General features: G+C 45.5%; 1 protein-coding gene across 2 annotated transcripts in view; it reads left to right on the top strand.

Annotated features, from left to right (window-relative positions):
* Positions 1-21,977, top strand: part of CDKL1 (cyclin dependent kinase like 1) — a 35,942-nt gene extending 13,965 nt beyond the window's left edge. Inside the window, exons 3-9 of one of the 2 annotated variants that reach the window (XM_039536609.1) lie at positions 3,242-3,314; positions 4,464-4,554; positions 6,368-6,568; positions 12,801-12,883; positions 14,970-15,026; positions 15,294-15,446; positions 21,531-21,977. In XM_039536609.1, coding sequence (XP_039392543.1) covers positions 3,242-3,314; positions 4,464-4,554; positions 6,368-6,568; positions 12,801-12,883; positions 14,970-15,026; positions 15,294-15,446; positions 21,531-21,638 — 766 coding nt within the window. In that variant the 3' untranslated portion in view covers positions 21,639-21,977. The remainder of the gene's footprint in view (positions 1-3,241; positions 3,315-4,463; positions 4,555-6,367; positions 6,569-12,800; positions 12,884-14,969; positions 15,027-15,293; positions 15,447-21,530) is intronic. The other variant, XM_039536610.1, reaches the window with a different exon arrangement.
* The last annotated feature ends 880 nt before the right edge of the window (positions 21,978-22,857 follow it).

Below are 22,857 nucleotides of genomic sequence, written 5' to 3'. Positions count from 1 at the left end.
GGAAATGCTCAGCGTAAGTTTAGAAATCACTTGGCAGGCCTTACGTTAGATGACTGGTTGGTGGGAAGCTAATTGATTGAGGGGTTGTCGGAACAAGAGCTGTTGTTCTCCTGGGCGAGTAGCTTCCTCAGAAGAATTGGACGTGCTGATGGGAGATAAGGTTTGTAAGCTAGGCAGCAGCTTCCCTAGCTCGCTGCCTAGAGTCTGTGAACTTGGAGTCAGGAAATGGGATGCGCAGCCCCCGTCAGGGAACACACCTGACGTTCAATGTCTCTTCATTCCAACAACTCCAGTTTGAACTAAATAGATCGGCTGCTCTAATTAGAATAATCTTGGTCTTGTTACTCTGAACGGACAGTTCTCCTGAGAGCGGGGGCTGGGTTTGTACAGAACGCAGGTATGTGTTCGAACCACACTTAGCACAATGGAGCCTGGATCCTGACTGGAGCTAATCGAAACTGTTCTCTGTGCGTTCAGGGCCTCGCACAGTGGAGCCCGGCTCTCTGATTGGGACTCATGCCGCAATACAAATCAACACTCATACACATCTCCTCATTAGTAAAGGATTCAAGGATGGGAATATAATTAATGCCAGTCAACGTGGTTTTATTGAAAATCGGTCTTGTTGAACCTGATTTCCTTCTTTAAGGAGATTACAGGTTTGATAGATAAAAGTAAATACATTCATGTAATAGACTCAACTTAGGACCACGCACCGTTCTGATTAAAAATTAGCACTATCCACTATCAATAAAGCACAGGTTAAATGGATTAACATGTGCTTCGATACTGGATAGTGCTAATATTTTAAATAAATTAGGGGGCATGGATCAGCCTTCACATCACACTGCCCGTCAGTACCCGAGTCAGGCCGGGAAAGCTAATGATCCAACCAGCCTACAGCATGGGGGACTGTCGTGGGAAGCAGTGACTCTGGAAAGGATTTCGGGGTCATAGCAGACGGGCAGCTCCTGGTGAGCTCCCCGCGTGGTGATGTGGCAAAAAGGGCTCATGTGATCCTGGGGTGTACAAAGGGGCGGGGGAGGTGACGTTACCTCTGCACGTGGCATCGGTGAGACCGACACTAGGGAAACAGTGTCCTCGGTTTTGAAAGGATATTGAAAAATTGGAGAGGGCGCCGAGAAGAGCCACAGACACTATTTGAAAGCGGGAGCAAACGCCTCGCAGTGACGGACTGAGAGTCCAGTCTGTCGAGTTTACCAAAAGGAGGTTGGGAGGTGACTTGATTAGAATGTATCCGTCCCTTCACAGGGGGAAATACCTCATACTAAGGGCTTTTTATTCTAGCGGAGCATGGCAGCACAGGAACCAGTAGCTGGACATTAAATCCAGACACATTCAAGTTTGAAATAAGGCACAACTTTTTAACCATGAGGGCGATTAACCCCTGGAACAAGCTACCAAGGGAGGTGGTGGATTCTCCATCCCCTGGTGTCTCGAAGTCCAGACTTGATGCCTTTCTGGATGACCTGCATTAGCCAAACACAAGTGAGTGGGCTCAATACACAGGGTAACAGGGTGACATTTCAGGGCTGTGTGGTATCCAGGAGGTGAGACTAGATGATTTATTGGTCCCTTCTGCCCTTAAACTCTCTAAGGCCGTGAATCATCCAGAACAATGTAACGCTTTTCAAAATAGCCAGCACTGAAAATAATGAGATGATTTGTCACTGCTGAGTTCCTTAGTGTTTGTTCACTAGAAAATACTTTTTATGGACGTTTCCAGGAATCTGAGCTGAAGCTTCAGTTGACCTAGAGCAGGAGTATAAAGGGAACAGTTATTTGTAATAGCGAAGGGTTTATGCAGAAGGAAACAAGAATTAACAAACAACATCTCACACTTGCATGTCCCATTGCCGTTGCAGGCAGGGCTGGTGGCACTGCCTCTCACTGAAGCTGCCTGGCATTACCTGTTAAGACCCTGTTTTTCGTTAATTATAACTCTGCCAAATGTTAACGTGATGTCAGCTCGTAGTGCAGTCGGAGGGCAGCACTCTATGTAATGTCATTCTGAGACCGTTTCCTGAGCACCACTCTAGCCCTGATACAGCAGCATTGGCAGGAGAGCCGGAAAGGTGACATGCAAAGGATTTGTGCAAAATTGGGCATGTTCCCCCTCTTTTTTTGGCTTCTTTAGGATGGATGAAAAAGGCTTGAAAGGCATAAAACGCTTGTGTTGGGCCTTTGAAACCTCAGGACTGTCAGCTCTGCCCTGCCTGGTGTGGCTGGGGGACCTCGTGAATGTCTGAGGATGCGTATTACGAACTGTCGCATCCCATAACTGGGGGAGGCGGGAGCTGAATCTTTAACAAAGATGTCCCCTTTCTAAAATGTTGGTTAGCCATTGAAGTTAAACAGATGGGAGGGAACAGAGCAAACCCTTCCTCTCTCATTTGCTCAGCTTTCACTCTCTTGGTGTTGGTGACCTAGTGAGCTGAGGGTATCACAAGTCAGAGGTGGCCTCAGTGTTGTGATCTGTCTCGCTGTCTCCGGCACTGGCAGGGGAGAGCCGGTGTAGACCGGCCGTTGGCATTGTTCATAGGATGTCAGAAGAGTTAATGGTGCAGGACATGACAGGACAGGACAGGAGGCGCCAGTAGCCAGACCGCATCAGTGTTTGGTTGCCAGGGGGCAGACGCAATGTCGGCTAGATGTGAATGGCACCAAAAACCTTGGATCGGGCTCAGCCGGCGTAAATCTTCGTGTCTTGTCATTGTAAACTGAAATCGCCAGGCCCCTCAGCGCTCGTCCGAATCTGTTTGGCGCTTGGAATAGCGCTGGAAAGTACATAGTGCCCTTCAGGACAGACCTCAAAGCTGCTACAGACTTAACACCTGTATTTGAAACATCACCTTAGAAAAGAGGTTTACATGCTAGAAAGGGTTTCATATAGAGTTTCTGGCTGCAGCATAAAAATGTGGGGAGAGCAGACAAGCAACAGATAGAAAAAGCCTCCGTTGTCAGTAAGGTGGATGGACGTTTCTCCGGGTTCCTTTAATTATAGGGTGGGTAGGCTGAGGATTAAATCTGTATTTCTTGTAACTTGTCTCTATTAAGTGAAGTCTGTAGTGTAAATGGTCCCAAAGTGTTGTGTTGGGGGATCTGTTCTTCCTGATCGCTTTGGCTGTAGATGGCATTCAAGTTCCTGGCATTTAAGTTTAACTCCTTTCTCCTGGTTTCATTTAAAAATAAATTTACTCCTTGTGCTTTTTTAAAACAGGGTCCCAGAGCATCTCGTGAAGAGCATAACTTGGCAGACCTTCCAAGCTGTCAACTTTTGCCATAAACACAATGTAAGTCCCATAAACACTGGCGCCGTATCTCAGAGTGTTGGCTTTGAAGTGGGTACAGATTCTGTTACAGTCTCCCAGGTCTGCTGTACTCTGTGCTGGAGAGTCATCAAGATTGTTGTCATCTTTCTCTAGAAAACACCCACCTTTAGCATTGCTACAAGCTCCTGAATATTTTGTTCATGATTTAGATTCCTGAGGTTCGTTGTCAGAGTGATTTTATACTAACAACTTCAGGTGAGCTTCCCGCCTAAACAATCGCTTGTAGCAGCGTGTCCTTCTGTGAGAACTGTCACCGATCGCAGCCAAGTGCCGAGAACAGAGCCGATAGCTAGTAGTTCAAGGCCTGATTCAGCACCTACTGGATTCAGTGAAAGTCTTTCTAGGGCCTCCCTAGTGAAAAGTTACAAAAGTGACATGTGCTAAGGGACCAGCTAACCTCTGCTTTCGGGAGGTGGATCGTAGTGTTAGGCTGAATAAAAATTGTACGGAAACCTAAGCCATGCTTTAACCAGGCTGCGTATGAGGAGGTAAAGTGGGAGAGTTGCTTATCAGAGGTGCTTCTTATTGTGAGCGTAGCTGGTAGCGTCTTCTTTTTTCTTGATCTGCCGAGGGCTGATTTAAAAGGTGGGAGAGAGACCTCTTTGGAGCAAGCATTTTGTTTCCACTAGTAGAGCCACGTAAGATCGAGCCACAGGAACCTGGCAGCCTGCCCAGCTGGCTTGCAGAATGTGTTGTTTAGTCTCTTTCTCTCTCTTGCTTTCATCCCTCCACCATTAAACTGATGGGTTGTATTTGGTGCTAGTCGGCACAGTAAACCCTGCACATGTAAAAAGCTCTGTGAATGTCCATCACGCCGCTCCATTATTTCACACCGGGCCACTTGAGTCGATTGGGGTTGTCGGAGCGATGCAGGACTATGCTGCTGAAATTGGGGACATGCGTAGTGTCTTATCCCAAGTGTGAAGTGACAGACCAGGTTATTGTAGGACCCGGCAGGATGCTGCTTTAACAGTTAAGGAGTCTCTTCGTCTTCTGTTAACGATACGTGTCAGCTTAAAGCCTATGAAGCGCTCAGCAATGGGAATGTGGCAGAATTAACCTGTTCCAGATTTAGATACTTGCTCCTAATTGACTTGTTTGTGTTTCCAGTGCATACATCGGGATGTGAAGCCAGAAAACATCCTAATAACTAAGCATGCGGTCATTAAACTTTGTGACTTTGGATTTGCTCGCATCCTAAGTAAGTGCAGGTAACTTCTTCCATGTAGTGTGTGTGTTTAAAACACAGAGTGTTTGACCTGCTATTTACATTCTATTAAGGACTCTGTCTGAGGGCAGTCCTGCCTGGAACGCCCTCCGGTGGCAGGCTGTGGCACAACAAGTGCACTTGCCTCCGTTCCCCGCGAGACAACCCATGCAAAGGAATATTCTCTCATGCAGGTTTCAGAGTGGCAGCCGTGTTAGTCTGTATCCGCAAAAAGAACAGGAGTACTTGTGGCACCTTAGAGACTAACACATTTATTTCAGCATAAGCTTTCATGGGCTACAGCCCACTTCACTGGATGCATGCAGTGGAAAATGGAAAAAAACGTCAAAAACAGACTCCAATGAGAGATTGCTGAACTGGAATTAATTTGTAAACTGGACACCATTAAATTAGGTTTGAATAAAGACTGGGAGTGGATGGGTGATTGCACAAATTAAAACTATTTCCCCATGTTTATCCCTCCCCCCCCCCAAGTTCCTCACACCTTCGTGTCAATTGCTGGAAATGGACCGTTTTCATTACCACTAGAAAAAGTTTTTCTCTCCTGCTGATAATAGCTCACCTTAACTGATCACTCTCCTTAGAGTATGTATGGTAACCCCCATTGTTTCATGTTCTGTGTGTGTGTGTATATATATGTCTTCCTACTGTATTTTCCACTGCATGCATCTGATGAAGTGGGCTGTAGCCCACGAAAGCTTATGCTCAAATAAATTTGTTAGCCTCTAAGGTGCCACAAGTACTTCTGTTCTTTTTTCTCTCATGCAGAAAATTCAAGCCGTTTCATTCATATAAAGTTCCAAGATCCACAGATCCCTCAGAGTAAAAGCAATTCCTCTCAAACCTTCCCCAGCAAAACAAGGCTACACTCACCCAGGCCTCTCTGCCCTGGCTCCCGGTATCCACTCTCCAGCACCAGCCCTCTTGTTTTCGGCTCAGCTTTTCCTAGTCAGGCTGGTTCTTCCCTTTCTTCCCACAGGCCTTTGCACGAGCTGTCCTGTAACACGGCAGGGGATCCCCAGCTCTGGCCAGGTCCCACCACCAACTGCTGGCTCTTCCCAATGGCTCTCGGGAGCAGCAGTGAAGAGCCGGTACAGTTTCTCCCTGGGTCTCCTGTCCTCCTCAGGCAGCGCTCACCTGCCCCTCCTGACTTCCTTCCGGGGCCTCTTGCCTGGGGCCGGTGTCCTCTTTGGAGCCCAGTTGGGGTCAGCTGTTGAGTCGCAAGGGAACTAACCTTTTCCGCCTGACGAGCCAGTGCTGCCCTGTGACGGGCACGTTTTGTCTTCGGGATACCCACACACACACGAAAACCCTCTTGCGGTGTTTGTTTCCACAGAGAACCTCCACTTAAGGCAGAGTCTTGTTATCGCAGGAGGGGCCCTGGTTTGCAAAAGGGTCTCACCCTGGGAACGGTGGCTTTGATTGTCCCACAATAATAATAATTTAAAAGATCTTGTGACCCTTTGGTTTGCCCGTTTCTCCAGACAAGCGACCTGGGGGTTGAGAGCTGAGAACTGGCAGCGCCCTCTCGGAGGAGTGGTGCGTAGCCTGATTTCAGGACACTATTGTTTTGATCGCACCAGCTCATGAGCATTGCCAAGTTGGGTTCTGAGTAAGTGCAGTAACCCATGTTGGTTTCTACCTCGCTGTGCTGCCAGGATGACTTTCAGGACTGTAGCAATGTCTGAGAGAGATGGTAAGCAGCATGCTTGTTACCCTTCCTTTAATAATAATAATTCTGATCCCAGATTTCTATTTATTTCTATCCTTCCTGACCACAATCTAGCTGGACCTAGTGATTATTACACAGACTATGTGGCTACCAGATGGTACCGTTCTCCTGAGTTACTTGTAGGAGATACTCAATATGGCCCTCCTGTGGATGTCTGGGCAATAGGCTGCGTCTTTGCAGAGTTGTTGTCAGGTGTCCCCTTGTGGCCTGGAAAATCAGATGTGGACCAGCTGTACCTAATCAGGAGAACCTTGGGTAAGTTGTCCCCGTGCAGTGAGCTTTCAGCCATGTTCCTCTCTAATCATCCTGTTTAACCAATAATGGAAACAGTGCAAGTATCAGACATACCTGATTATTATGCAGATCAGAATCTGACCAACACTTGTATATTAGGAAAGCCTCCGATTATCAGTTCAGAGCCCAGATCAGACTCGTCCTCCCGTTGTGCTGCTCTATTTCACCTTAATGCAATGGTTACTGGTTTGTTTTGAGTCACAGCAGGAAATGTTATATCGGAGTACAGCACAATAATCACTGTGCAAACACACTTAGACGTCCCAAGCTTTGGCAGTAAATTGCACTTTAGAGTCCCAACCGAACAGCAGCAATGTGTATGCAATAAAGAGAATGTAAATAACTTTTCAGCTGTCTAGCTCTGCCTTGATCATGATGGGCCTGATCCCCACAACTCCCACTGGAGTGAATAGGAGCACGGGTGACCCTCAGAAGAAGAAGAATGTTACTAGGGTCCCTTGTATTCCTGTTGACTTCAGTGGCAGTGAGGTTTACCCAGCATTCCTTGGGAATGGGCCCTGTCCCCATGCATGTGTTTGCAAGAACATACACTCAAGGTAGCAGGTGTTGCCAAGGGGCTCCTGCAGTCTCTCTCCAGGATTTAAGTTGGTCACCCAATTGCTAAGTCGTTCTAGGACACTTCCATGGGCTGGGGATACGGAGGTGGTGGTGGTTTTGAATGAGTTAAGTGAATAGTGGAAAAACCAGAAGAAAGCCAATTCTGACTCAAAAAGAACAGGAGGACTTGTGGCACCTTAGAGACTAACACATTTATTTGAGCATAAGCTTTCGTGGGCTACAGCCCACTTCATTGGATGCATAGACTGGAACATATAGTGAGGAGCTATATACACATACAGAGAACATGAAAAGGTGGAAGTTTCCCTACCAACTCTAAGAGGCTAATTAAGTAAGATGAGCTGTTATCAGCAGGAGAGAAAAAACATTTGTAGTGATAATCAAGATGGCCCATTTCAGACAGTTTGACAAGAAGGTGTGAGGATACTTAACATGGGGAAATAGATTCAATGTGTGTAATGGCTCAGCCATTCCCAGTCTCTATTCAAGCCTAAATTGATGGTATCTAGTTTGCATATTAATTCAAGTTCAGCAGTTTCTCGTTGGAGTCTGTTTTTGAAGCTTTTCTGTTGCAAAATTGCCACCTTTAAGTCTGTTACTGAGTGACCAGAGAGGTTGCAGTGTTCTCCTACTGGTTTTTGAACGTTATGATTCCTGATGTCTGATTTGTGCCCATTTATTCTTGTGCGTAGAGACTGTCCAGTTTGGCCAATGTACATGGCAGAGGGGCATTGCTGGCACATGATGGAATATATCACGTGCAGGTGAACGAGCCCCTGATGGTGTGGCTGATGTGATTAGGTCCTATGATGGTGTCACTTGAAAAGATATTGTGATAAAGTTCCTCCTCTACCTTGGTGGGTCCTGCGCTTATTGGTGGATTTTGCTGGCCTCAGAGATCTTCGTGTGTTGGATCAGGAGTTGGGAGGTTTTCGGGGGAACCCAGGCCCACCCTCTGTCCCAGGTTCCAGCCCAGGGCCTTGTGGACTGCAGCTGTCTAGAGTGCCTTCTGAAACAGCTATACAACAGCTACAACTCCCTGGGCTACTTCCCCATGGCCTCCTCCCAACACCTTCTTTGTCCTCACCACAGGACCTTTCTCCTGATGTCTGCTAACGCTTGTACTCCTCAGTCCTCCAGCAGCACACCCTCTCACTCCCAGCTCCTTACGCACACCTCACTAACTGGAGTGAGAGCCTTTTTATACCAGGTGTCCTGATTAGCCTTAATTAATTTTAGGTGTCCTGATTAGCCTTAATTAATTCTAGAAAGTTCCTGAGTGTTCTGGAATAGTCCCTGTTATCTTACCCAGGGAAAAGGGACCTGCTTAACCTGGAGCTAATGTATCTACCTTCGACCACTCTCTTGTAGCCATCTGGCCTGACCCTGTCACAATATGTGCACAGAGTTGGCATCGGGCTTTGTTGCAAGGATAGGTTCCTGGGTTAGTGTTTTTGTTGTGTGATGTGTGGTTGCTGGTGCGTATTTGCTTCAGGTTGGGGGCTGTCTGTAAGTGAGGACTGGTCTGTCACCCAAGATCTGTGAGAGGAGAGATCATCTTTCAGGATAGGTTGTAGATCATTGATGCGCTAGAGAGGTTTTAGTTGGGAGCTGAAGGTGATGGCTAGTGGCATTCTGTTATTTTCTTTGTTGGGCCTGTCCGATAGTAGGTGGCTTCTGGGTACTCTTCTGGCTCTGTCAATCTGTTTTTTCACTTCAGATGGTGAGTATTGTAGTTTTAAGAACACTTGATAGAGATCTTGTAGGCGTTTGTCTATGTCTGAGGGATTGGAACAAATGCAGTTGTATCTTAGAGCTTGGCTGTAGACAATGGATTGTGTGGTGTGTCCTGGATGGAAGTTGGAGGCATGTAGGTAAGTATAGCGATCAGTAGGTTTCCGGTATAGGGTGGTATTTATGTGATCATAGCTTATTACACAGTAGTGTCAAGGAAATGGACCGCTTGTGTGGACTGGTCCAGGCTGATGGTGGGATGGAAATTGTTGAAATCATGGTGGAATTCCTCAAAGGCTTCTTTTCCGTGGGTTCAGATGATGATGATGTCGTCAATGTAGCGCAAGTAGAGTAGGGGCGTTGGGGGACGAGAGCTAAGGAAGCGTTGTTCTAAGTCAGCCATAAAGATGTTGGCATACTGTGGGGCCATGCGGGTACCCATAGCAGTGCCGCTGACTTGAAGGCATATATTGTCCCCAAATGTGAAATAGTTGTGGGTGAGGACAAAGTCACAAAGTTCAGCCTCCAGGTTTGCCGTGACGTTATCGGGGATACTGTTCCTGGTGGCTCGTAGTCCATCTTTGTGTGGAATGTTGGTATAGAGGGCTTCCACATCCTGTGTGGAGCCTGCTGCAGGATCTGCCCCTTAGAGTGCAACGTTCAGTTAGCTACGTGGTCTGGTTTTGGGGACAGGAACAGTACTGTGCGATTTATGTAAATGACTAGTGCTGCAGCCTGCAGGGAGCGCTTCACTAGCCATCGGCAGAACCGTATTTTCGGGTGAAACTTGGGCCTGACTTGGAACGAGTAGAGCTGAGAATTTCGCCATCTCTTCCCAAACAGGAATAAAAAGGTGAAATGAGGCAGATTATTTGTTGTGAATTATTTGCTTAAGGCCTTATCTCCCTCTCTCCTCTCTAGTCTCTTGGACTTCCAAGGACCCCTCACACTGCCATTCCCCCAAGTTTAGAACAGGCCTCATGCCACTGTGTCTTGTCTCGTCCAGTGCCCCTGGGAAGACTCCCTTTGTTCTAGTCCATGTAGATTTGTAAGCGTGCCCATCACCATGGTATCTGAGCACCGTGGACCTGACTGAGAGTCCATTTCCTTTGATGGTGGGGCAGGGCAGGGGTGAAACCCCTTGACTGCCCTGCTGAAATGCTGGCTAAGCCCTGCTTTCAGGCAGAGAGGCCAGGGGCAGAGATGCAAAGCAGCAGCAGGGAGCCCAGCTGCAGGGCCTAACGAGGGCTGGCTCACTGCAATAGACTGAGCTAAGCAGCGACAGCTGGGCTGAAGGCTGGGAGGCCTATAAAAGCCTTGAACCAAACTCAGTCAGGAGGCTACGGCTCTGTCTCCTCACCACAGGAAGGACACCTCAAGGGCCAGGAGACCCTGGAAAGGGGATAACTGGTGGGGGATAAAGGGGACTGCACAGTAAAGTAAAGCACAAGGGTGAAACACCAGAAAAAGGTGTGAGAACTCTTATTTTACCAGCCTCAGCACAGGGCGAGAGGCTGAAACCTGTGCAGACCCTGTGATAAGTGGGTGTTGCTGCAGTTTGATGTGAGCCATAGTTATTTTGGTGTCTGTTCCCTGGACCCCCCCCTGCTCTCCCTTGAGCTGCGTCTGCGGTAGCCATAACCTTTGCCATCCTTCCGATTCTTTATTTTTATCCAGGGAAAGCCTTTTTTATAGAAGCCTTTTAAAATTTATATTTAAAAAAAAAAAGTATTCCTTCTGCACTACAAATTTTCTGGAAAATGTGAATCTCTCCCTTGTTTTCATCATCCCGTCCAGACTGCATGAAGATCTGAAACAGCTACAGTATTTCCCAGCAGCTGTGGCAAGCTCTGTGCCTCTGTGTAAGGACTAATTGGACTTGGCTAATTACAGTTAGGGAGAAGTCTCAGTAAAACGTATTTTTTAGAGGGGTCAGAATACCCAGAGGAAGACACTGCAAGCAGTGGAAGATTGAGATTCTCCCAGCTGTCGATTGCTTAGCGACAAAGGCATCATTAGTCTGGTTTGGATTTAGAATTGGGGATTTTACTAGATCAGTGTGTGTCATGGGGGGAACCTAAAACTTTTAGGTGGGAATTAACCAGCTCTTACTGCTTTTGTTTCACATTGGTGTGTAATCGATGGAGTAGATTCTCAGCTCCAGGGGAAAACAAATCTGCTTTTTCATATGTGATTCTTGGACAGCTCAAGATTCATATTTTCTTACTGAGTAACTTAGAAAATCATGTAAAAGTCCATTCATTCCTTTTATAGATAAAATATGTATTCTGCAATATAGGTGAAACCAATCATAGTCGTGGTTTGATTGCTAGTCTCTGGAACGCTCCTCCTTAAGCTTTAGGGAAATTACACTGTATTGTAAGAATGGGCTTTCGGCTCGGAAAGATTTTCCTTTTGATCTAGGCTATGGAAAGAAGACAGGGTAAGGAATGATTTGCAGTGAGAGCTACTTGATCAAAGCTATGTTCTCACGGTGGTTTCACTACTACGTTAACCCTGGGTTAGTGATTTGATTTGAACGTCATCAATCCCAGCTGCTCTTTCATAAGCCCAAGGGCTGCAGACAGGGCTTATGAAACCCGCTTGGGGAGAGCCTGGCCTTAACATATGCCTGTTACTGCATTTCAGCCCATTCTTGCCCAATGACTGTCTGCTCAGGGCTATCCAAGAGGAAGGTTATAAATATACAATCAAATTTGAATAAGAGAGTGGCCGTCTTCCCTAGCCTGTCCCCCTTCCAGTGTTCACAAAGGAAGGGCCCATTGTCAGGAACAGCATGAGCAAAGCCCCTGTCTTTGAAAGTGTTGAAACACAGCATTCATCTGAGCACTGGGCTGGCAGAACCTTTCTAGCCCCCGTGGTGAACAAAGCCTGGCCTACGCCAACGCTGCAGTAAAGCCCAAAACAAACAGTAGCTCTTGCCAGTCATTCATTACACCAGTGGGCTGTTCCATCTGCTTAGATTTGAGCAGGGGAGCTACTTGTTGATTTGTTTTCTTAATAAATGTATATCCAGCACCTCTGGTGTCCCCTTGTGTTAGAGTGCCCCGTACACCGTAAACACATTGGGATAGCATGGCTTGGCTTTCGAGTCCTGCAGCCTGATCTCACAGCTGTTCATGCAGCACCCTCTAGCTCTCACACTTGGACACGCATCTGTGTTTATATTCAACCAACCAACGAATTGTCCTTTAGAATACTACCAGGCCAGTGATACCAGTAATGATGCTGAACTGGAACAGTGTTATTTCTGTGAAAAGTGGGCATGCCTTTGCTCTTACACGGTATGCTCCTTGCTGCTGTAGTGAGGTGTCTTTTAGGCTGCGGTGGGACTCACAATTTGCCAGCATGATGTAAATTGCCAAACAGTGAAGGAAAACTAACCGGGTGTTAATATTGAGAAATAAATATTAGAAATATAACCATTGCATGATTGTCGCTATGCACAAAGCATGGAAATTCAGACCCTGGTGGTAGCAGTGGAGATTGAAGTTGGATCTCCTGCTCCAAAAGCACAGGCTCCTATTACTTCTGCTACAAGAGAATCACCATTAGCTATTAGTAGTATAGGGCCAAGGACACACAGTTGAACAGTTCTGATTCCATCTAGTAGAGTAGCATGAACTAGCCAATTTATTGCAACACAGTGATCGTTTTAAAAGTGATCAGGACTTTTAATCAGTGAAGTCAAGATGATTAGTTTTTGTAAGTGAATATTGTATTAGTTCTCTTGATACCAGGATATCTATTTAAAAATCTTCTCTAGTGTAGTTTCAGCCTTGCTACAGGATAAGCTTGTAAGACGTGGGCTAGTAAAACATCTAATTCACCTGACTTGGCTTTTTATTTTTGATTAAAGGGGATCTTATTCCCAGGCATCAGCAAGTATTCAGCACTAATCAGTTCTTCAGTGGGGTGCAAATTCCAGATCCAGAGAACAAGGTAAGTGCCCTACAAACTTCCTTGAGTCCAACGTTAATCAGCAATGTGTATGCTATGCAAATGAGGTGGTTGTATTCTGGACAGAGAAATGTTCTTGCTTTGACTCTCCTGGGGCGTATAGTTAGGCTGTTGCTCACAGAGCAGCGTGTAGGGCTACAATTAAGTGATAACTGATTGAGATTCAGGGCATTTCCTAGGGATTAATGACCTGATGGAAGGAACGGCTGGCCTGCGGCACCGCTAAAAGCCATTCATCCTGGCCAGTCGGTATTCCGCATGAAAAGCGCTACACCGAGGCGGTCATTGCTGTTGGACACAACAAACGCCCAACGCAGACACATCGTAGGCCCCAATCCTGCAAAAACTGAGGCACTTGCTTCACTTTAAGCATGTGAGCAGTGCCATTCAACTCCTGAGCATGAATCTTTTGTAGGAGAGGTCGGCGTGGGCTTAATTTTTAAGCCCGACCGGACCCAAGCCCACCCAACGTGGGCCCAAGAGGGCCAAGTCATTTTCTGACCCAGCTCTGGCTCTTCCCCCAAACTTGAGTCAGTGTTGTTGCCATGTCCTGCCCATGGGGTTGGCGGCACCCCTAGCTGCGTGTCCCGCTCCTGCCAGCTGCTGCCCTCTGCTGCGCTGTGTGCGCATTGCCAAGCAAGAGGTGCCCCGACTCCTTGGCACGCTCACCTTGCATGGTGTGCAGTATGGTGAGGTGGCGGAGGCTGGCGGGAGCAGGGTACGCAGCTGCTACTGTGCTGACCCCACAGGCAGGAGGAGGGAAGCCGACCTGGCCCAAGCCCGAGAGGGTCAGGTTGTTTTCTGAGACAACCCGAACCCAACCTGGTGCTTGCAGTCGGGTCCCATCAGGGTTGGGTTGCAGAACTCTGCTTTGTAGGGTCAGGCCAACAGAAACCAGAGATGGAAAAGCCCCTGTTACCAGCTCTGCTTGTCCCTCTCTCTGCTTGTTTGGGCTCATTCCCTGTGGTATGTACTTGAAAGTCTGTCCAGTCCAGTGTTAAATGACCCAAAGAAGCCTCTTGCCATATCCACTGGGAGACTTTACCTCAGTCATGGCTTGTTTGGTTGATCAGTTTAAACTTTCCTTTGATCATTTTTATCCTCTCACCCCTAATCTGACTCACTCAGACCTCTGAACAATTCCTCTTCTTGGTGTTTACTTGCATCTGATACTTGCAGATGGTTCTTATTCCACCTTAGTTATTGTTGTATGATCAATACGTGTAGAATTACTTTAATATTTCCTCATGGCTTAACCCTCACAGTCTTTTGTTATTTTGTTGTTCCTTGTCTTTAAGCCTCTATAAAATTCCTTTTGGTTTATCTAACACTGGATATACTGGATTCAGATCACCATGAGCCATGACTGCAGAAAAATGTGGGTACCGGGAGCAAACAGAACAATAAGCAAATCATTATTCAATCACTGTGTGTTCATTCAGTGACTGTGTACTCAAGTAGCTTTAAAATGCTGTTGATTGTGAAATGGGCTGAGTTGGAAGTGAAAAGAGATGATGAATGCGTCACGTGTAGGGCCCTACCGAATTCATGGCTATAAAAAATGCATTACAGGCTGTGAAATCTGGTCTCCCTTCAGAGCTGGGTGGCTGGAGAGGGGCGGCTGCTGACTAAGGGCCCAGCTCCGCAGGCAGCAATGCGGAACTAAGGGTAACAATACCGTACTATGCCATCCGTACTTCTGCGCTGCTGCTGGCCGCGGCTCTGCCTTCAGAGCTGGGATCCTGAGGCCAACCGCTGCCACTCTCCAGCTATCCAGCTCTGAAGGCAGCGCCATCACCAGCAGCAGCACAGAAGTAAGGTTAGTAGTACCGCAACCCCCCCTACCTTGCGACCCGCCCCACTCCTTTTTGGGTCAGGACCCCTACAATTACAACACTGTGAAATTTCAGATTTAAATAGCTGAAATCATGACATTTATGATTTTTTAAATCCTATGAATATGAAATTGACTGAAATGGACCATGGATTTGGTAGGGCCCTAATCATGTGGTATGGAAAGCATGTTCGTGATGACACCCTGATAATAATATACTTTTTTTTCCCCCAGGAGCCACTAGAATTGAAATTCCCTAACATTTCATATACTGCGCTAGGACTAATGAAGGTAAGCGAAGCACTGTCTGTGGCGAAGTACAGAGTATCCAAGAGAAGGATAATTCACTGTTAGCCACCTGCGTGTGTGACATGGCTTGGGGAATTCTGTGTTGACTCTTAACCCTGGAAAACCCAGACTCCAAGGATCCATTTAAAAAAAACCCAGAGCCCACAAATGTTCATTAAAACCAGCTGCTTTTAACATCTGTAATGTTTTAATGCCACTGTACACAAAACAACTACCTGTGTCATCCTTAGCTGTATGACGTTTTCCTAGGGCTGCCTTCATATGGACCCCGCTGAGAGGCTCACATGTGAACAGTTACTGCAACATCCATACTTTGACAGCATGAGAGAAGCAGATTTGGGAAGGGAGCATGAAAAAGCCGCTCGGAAACCAACTCGGACAACTCGAAAGCACGTGCCAGGGGTAAGACTTACTTCATAGTGTTCAATGTCCCATAGCCTCGTGTAGGAGCCTGTTTCCCTTTTGTAGCTTCCCGCAGGTGGAGTTAGGGTGACCAGACAGCAAATGTGAAAAATCGGGACAGGGTGGGGGGTAATAGGAGCATATATAAGAAAAATACCCAAAAATCAGGACTGTCCCTATAAAATCGGGACATCTGGTCACCCTAGGTGGAGTTGGAGTTCTTACACCTGCAGTTTTCGGGGAGATGAGGATCCCCAGATCAGACCAGCAGTGGGCTGCAGAAATGGGTGGCTGACTTGTAACCCAAGAAGACAATTAACTGCCTTGCTAACAAGCCAGCCCAATGCAATCTGAACTTTAGGCCAAATCTTCATTGAGACACGGGGGGTGAACAGGAGACAAGTGTAATTAGCCAGAGCCAGTTAGAAATGAAGATGCCTGACAGAACGCTGTCATGATTAGTTATTCGATTCGGACTAGCTCATGCTCTCTTGCTTCTGTAGGCTACACTCTTTGCACAACTCAGGGACTCCTTGCATCCCTCCCCCACAAGCTCCCTGTGTGCCACCCTCCCACCCTCCTCTATTTCAGGGACTCCCTGAATCTATTCCCACCCCTGGAACAGAGGCTCTGTGCCCTCCCAACCATCATACTCATTTCTTTTCTTTCTGCCTGGGAGATAAGTCATTCACGGTGTCAGCATTTTAAACTGTACTGGGAGGACAGGCAGAGCTGAGATGGGGATGGTGGTAATGCTGGTAGGTGTAAGAGCTGCCATCAGCTGGGCTTGTCACTCTATAGACAATTGCAGAGATGATTGAAACTGCTGGCTCTACTAACCAGGTGCCGGGCTCTGTGTCACCCCTCCCTTCCCTTTCCTCCTTCCAGTTTCTGATTTTTACCAAAATCACTAGTGTTCTGCCCCTTGGTGCCTAGACCATTCGCTGACATTTTGGAATTCAAAAGGTCTTGCAATAGAGACACACAAAGAGAGATGCTGTCACGCCAAATGTCAGGATCTTTGCTTCACTTGGCCAATAAAACTGCACACCCTGAATAAGCTCTGATGTACCAACTGCAGCCACCTCTCTGCTTGGCAAGACAGGGTGCCATGAACACATCACCCAGGGGTTCTGATCTCTACACTGGCTTCCTGTTGAAACACAGTCCAGCCCAAAGTCTCTAAAATTGATGCTCTCAGTCCTCCAAGGGATTTGCACTAGCCATCTGTGAGTTCATTTTTCCTTCTGACCTTCCACAACAGCTGCATTCCACTGGAACACTGAAACAGCCAGACTGGGTCACACCAATGGTCCACCTGGCCCAGTAGCCTGTCTTCCGACAGTGACCAATGCCAGATGATCCAGAAGGAATGAACAGAACAGGGCAATCATAGAATAATTCCCTGTCATCCACTTCCAGCTTCTGGCAGTCGGAGGCTAGGGACACTCAGAGCATAGGGTTGCATCCCTGACCATTTTGGCTAATAGCCATTGATAGACCGATCCTTCATTTATGTATCTAATTCTCTTTTGAACTCCATTATAGTTTTGGCCTTCACAACATCCCCTGGCAACTAGTGTCACAGGTTGACTGTGAATTGTGTGAGGAAATACCTGCTTTTGTTTGTTTTTAACTTGCTGCCTATTCATTTCATTAGGTGACACCTGATTCTTGTGTTATGTGAAGGAGTAAATAAACTTCCTTATTTACTTTCACTACACCAGTCATGATTTTGTAGACCTCTGTCATATCCCCCCTTAGTCATCTCTTTTCCAAATTGAAAAGTCCCAGTCTTTCTAATCTCTCCTCATATCAAAGCTGTTCCACACCTTTAAACATTTTTGTTGCCCTTCTCAGTATCTCTTCCATTTGTACTGTATTTTTTTGAGATGGGGCAACCAGATCTGCATGCGATATTCAAGGTGTGGATGTACCATGGATTTATAGCATGGCATTATAATATTTTCTGTTTTGTTACCTATTCCTTTCCTTATGGTGCCTAACATTCTAGTCGCTTTTTTGACTGCCGCTGCCCAGTGAGCAGATGTTTTCAGAGAACGATTCACAGTGACTTCAAGATCTTTCTTGAGTGGTTACGGCTAACTTAGATCCCATCATTTTGTATGTATAGTTGAAATTATTTTTTCTAATGTGCATTATTTTGCATTTATCAACAATTTGTTGCCCAGTCACCCAGTTTTGTGAGATCCCATTGTAACTATTCAGTCTTCTTTGGAATTAACTATCTTGATTATTTTTGTATAGTCTGGAAATTTTTCTTCCTCACCGTTTACCACTTTTTCAGATCACTTGTGAATATGTTGAACAGCACTGGTCTCAGTACAGATCCCTGGGGGATACCCCTATTTACCTCTTTCCATTCTGAGAACTGACCATTTATTCCAACCCTTTATTTCCTGTCTTTTAACCAGTTACTGATCCATAAGAGGATTCTCCCTCTTATCCCATGACTTGCTTACTTTGCTTAGAGCATTTGGTGAGGGACCTTCTTAAAGTCCAAACACGCTATATCCACTGGATCACTCTTGTGGACATGTTTGTTGACTCCCTCAAAGAATTCTAGTAGATTGGTGAAGCATGATTTCCCTTTAAAAAAGCCGTGTTGACTCTTCCCCCAACAAATCATGTTCATCTATGTGTCTGATTGTTCTGTTCTTTACTACAGTTTCAACCCATTTGTCTGGTACTAAAGTCAGGCTTACTGGCCTGTAATTGGCAGGATCACTTCTGGAGCATTTTTTAAAAACTGGTGTCATATTAGCTATCCTCCAGTCCTCTGGTACAGAATCTGTTTAAGTGATAGGTTATATACCACTCTTAGTAGTTCTTCAATTTCATATTTGAGTCCTTCAGAATTCTTGGGTGAATACCATCTAATCCTGGTGACTTATTACTAGGGCTGTCAATTAATCGCAGTTAACTCATGTGATTAACTAAAAAATTTTTTATCGCAATTCATCGCAGTTTTAATTGCACTGTTAAACAGTAGAATACCCATTGAAATGTATTACATATTTTGGATTTTTTTCTACATTTTCATATATAGTGTATTCTGTGTTGTAATTGAAATCAAAGTGTATATTTTTTATTACAGATATTTGCTCAGTAAAAACGCTAAATAGTATTTTTCAGTTCACCTCATACAAGTACTGTAGTGCAGTCTTTGTTGTGAAAGTGCAACTTACAAATGTAGATTTTTCTGTTTCATAAATGCACTCAGCAACAAAACAACAAACTTTAGAGCCTACAAGTCCACTCAGTCCTACTTCTTGTTCAGTCAATCACTAAGAAAAACAAGTGGTTTTTTTTTTTTTTACATTTATAGGAGATAATGTTGCCCTCTCCTTATTTACAGTGTTACCAGAAAGTGAGAACAGGCATTTGCATGGCACTTTTGTAGCCAGCATTACAAGGTATTTACATGCCAGATATGCTAAACATTTGTATGCCCTTCATGCTTTGATCACCATTCCAGAGGACATGCTTCCATGCTGATGATGCTCGTTTAAAAAAAATAATGCATTAATTAAATTTGTGACTGAACTCCATAGGGGGAGAATAGCACGTCTCCTCCTCTGTTTTACCCGCATTCTGCCATGTACTTCATGTTATATCAGTCTTGGATGGTGACCCAGCACACATTCATTTTTAAGAACACTGTCACTGCAGATTTGACAAAATGCAAAGACGGTACCAATGTGAGATTTCTAAAGATAGCTACAGCACTCAACCCAAGGTTTAAGAATCTGAAGTGCCTTCCAAAATCTGAGAGGGACGAGGTGTGGAGCATGAGTTCAGAAGTCTTAAAAGAGCAGCACTCCGATGCGGAAACTACAGAACCCAAATCACCAAAAAAGGAAAATCAACCTTCTGCTGGTGGCATCTGACTCAGATAACGAAAATGAACATGCCTGGGTCCGTACTGCTTTGGATTGTTATCGAGCAGAACCTGTAATCAGCATGGACGCATGTCCCCTGGAATGGGGTTGAAGCATAAAGGGACATATGAATCTTCAGCACATCTGGCACAAAAAGATCTTTAGATGTCAGTGTCGCAGTGCACGACTCATCCCTGCAGCGCCTCCTGCTGGTCGTCTCAGGAATTAGCCCTTCCAGCCTCTGGAGTGCCCTCTGCAGGCCGGTGTCCTGGTGCCACTGGCCCCCGTGTCCCTCCCAGGACCCTGTGCCATTTGTCTTTGGGGTGCTGTCCCCTGGCAATATCCCCACAGTCTCAGGGTCTCCCCACCCAGGGGAAAACCCCAACCCTCTATCCCCACCTTGCCTCAGTCATGGGCTACTGCCAATCACCATCTAGCCCCCACGCCCTGGGGCAGACTGCAGTATCAGCCACTCATCATAGGCAAGGGGAGGTTTGGACCTGCTGTCTCTGCCTACCTGTTTTGGGCTGCCCTCTGCAACCCGTCCCTTTTGGCCTTGCACTAGGCCAGCAGCCTGGGGGGTTTCCAGGCCAGACCTCCCCAGCACCTCCTGCCTTCCCCCAGCCCTGCTCCACCTTAGGTACCCAGGTACATTGCCCAGCAGCCAGGCCCTTCTCCCTCTAAAGGGGGGGGGGGAGTGAGAGAGAGTCTCTGTGCCAGCACCTGGTTCACTGGCCTTTTATAGGGCCAGCTGTGGCCTGATTAGGGCATGTCCCACCTGCAGCTGCTTCCCCAATCAGCTTAGTAGCTGCTTTCTCCCACCCACAGACCTCTCCAGGGCTGCTTTTAACCCCTGTTCCTCAGGAGTGGGGCAGCCACCCCACTACAGCCGGCTACAACAGTGCCATGAGAATGCCTGTTCTCACTTTCAGGTGACATTGTAAACAAGAAGCGGGCAGCATTATCTCCTGCAAATGTAAACAAACTTGTTTGAGCGATTGGCTGAACAAGAAGTAGGACTGAGTGGACTTGAAGGCTCTAAAATTTTACATTCTTTTATTTTTGAATGCTGTTTTTTTGTACATTATTCTACATTTGTAAATTCAACTTTCATGATAAAGAGATAGCACTACAGTACTTCTATTAGGTGACTTGAAAAATACGATTTTTTGTTTTTTTTACCGTGCAAATACTTGAAATCAAAAATAAAGTGAGCACTGTACACTTTGTATTCCGTGTTGTAATTGAAATCAATATATTTGAAAACATAGAAAACTTACAAAAACATTTACATAAATGGTATTCTATTATTGTTTAACAGTGCGATTAATCGCAATTAATTTTTTTAATCACTTGACAGCCAGGAGCGGCACCAGAGTTTCTGGCGCCCTAGGCAGAATTCGGGGGGCAGCATTTTGTGCGTTCCCCATGGGGCGCGTGGGAGCTTCCGGTTCCACTCCCATCGCGCCGCCGAAGAAGGACCCTCCACTGAAATGCTGCAGGCGACAGTGGCAGTCATTGAGCTGCTCAATTGCCTGCCGCTGTTTTCCGCGGCACGTCAGCAGAAGGTTCTCCTTCGGCGGCGTGACGGGAGTGGAACCGGAAACTCCCGTGCGCCCCATGGGGAGCGCACAAAATGCCACCCCCCCCGAATCCTGGCGCCCTAGGCGACCGCCTAGGGTCGCCTAATGGAAGCACCAGCCCTGTTGACAGCCCTACTAATTACTGTTTAATTTATCTGTTTGTTCCAAAACCTCTTCTACTGACACTTCAATCTGGGATAGTTCCTCAGATTTGTCACCTCAAAAAGAATGGCTCAGATGTGGGAATTTCCCTCAGATCTGCTGAAGTTAAGACCAATAGAAACAATTCATGGATCAAATCAACTCCCTTGCCTTTTGCCATGTGACTGACTGATAACACGAGTCTTTTACCTGCCTGTCAAATAAATTATTTGCCCAAGATAAATGGGTTGAGTAAAATTTTGAAGAGCTGTTCCAAGGCAAGTTGTATAATCACATGAACAAATGCATATCTTCTCTGGGTCGCTAAGTGTGCAAAGTGCATAGCTGTTTTATGTAGTGCAAATGTTTTCGAATGGCTTACAGTATCGTTTAGAAAATGAAATGCATAAAATTACTTCAAATTCCTATGAAAGTATAAACTGTGATTTCTACTTTAGTTACAGTACCTGCCTCAGTTAACCAGCAGTAACATTTTACCAGCTTTGGATAACAAGAAGTACTATGGCAACGCAAGAAAATTAAACTACCATTTCCCCAACATCTAACAAGATGGCAAGTCACTACTAAGAGAGCTATTTATTGTTCAAAGTGCAAGCCTTCAGCAATTTCTAAAAGGAAGACTTAAGGTGAAAAACTAAATTAATATAAATTTTACAATAGACACATAAGTGATCTCTGAAGTTAGTTTGTGATGGGTCACCAATGGAAGGAAACCTCTGCATAAAGAGCTCAGAGCTGCATGCTAATCAGTATTCTACATATAAAGGAGAACACAACTGTTTTGTTTTTGTTTTGTGACTTTAATAAACCACGTTGAGTGCCTGTATTCAAGACTTTGCAGTAAAGTCATAAAGCATGCCAAATAAATTTGTTTCAGAAAGTCCCATTGTGTCAAAGCATTAAAAATAATGAAAAAATATACTATATATTACACAGCACTAGATAGTTGAAACACCTAGGCATATGCATAATTTTATTTACATGAGCAGGCCCAACAGTGGGACGTTCTATCTGAGTAAAGTTTGTTTTTTGTTTTATAAGTTACTTGTGTGAGTTTGTAAGAATAGGGCTGGAGACTGTTCAGCTAATTGCAGCATTCACTCAATTGGCTGAACACGGTAAAATATATTTTTAAAGTGCAAATAAGGTGTTAGGAACATTAGACAAGTGTAATGTGAATGGAATGGAATGCCCAACAGACTACAGCATTGTCACTGGTGGTGGGGACAATAAAATAGATACATAGTCTTTTCGTAAAACCTTGCTGTTGCTTTAGAATATGTTTTTAGGTTTCCACTGCCTTTCTCTTTCTGGCATTACCAAGAGATTTCACTTGTTGTTTGGTCAATACCAGAAACTGCTCACCTGTGGTTTATTATACTAGAAAGGAATGAGCAGGAAGGCCTCCTAAATATCTATACTAGGATAAATCTCATTTCTTTGTATAATCTCAGGATGTAATACTTTATTGGTTTTGAATAAAATTAATGTAGCTCATCTTTCTATTTGTGTATCAGTTTGATTATGGTGTATGTCATTAATATCGGTAGTACAACCTCAGCAGTATTTTTAACAGCTGTTTGAAGTCCAGAGAAAGTATTATTCTTTTGAATACTATCAGAGGTATAATGCAGTTCAAAAGCTTGACATTGTTTTAGTGGGGCAGATAGCCAGACACATAATCTTGTGAGGACAGATTAATATATTTGTTTTATACTTTAATGTTCATATAAGTGGACTAGTACATTTTATATCATTTAATCT

The sequence above is a fragment of the Mauremys reevesii genome, linkage group 4, assembly GCF_016161935.1.
Source record: "Mauremys reevesii isolate NIE-2019 linkage group 4, ASM1616193v1, whole genome shotgun sequence".
Taxonomy (NCBI): domain Eukaryota; kingdom Metazoa; phylum Chordata; order Testudines; family Geoemydidae; genus Mauremys; species Mauremys reevesii.
The sequence above is the reverse complement of the archived record's forward strand: the minus strand, read 5'-3'. Positions and strand labels throughout refer to the sequence as shown.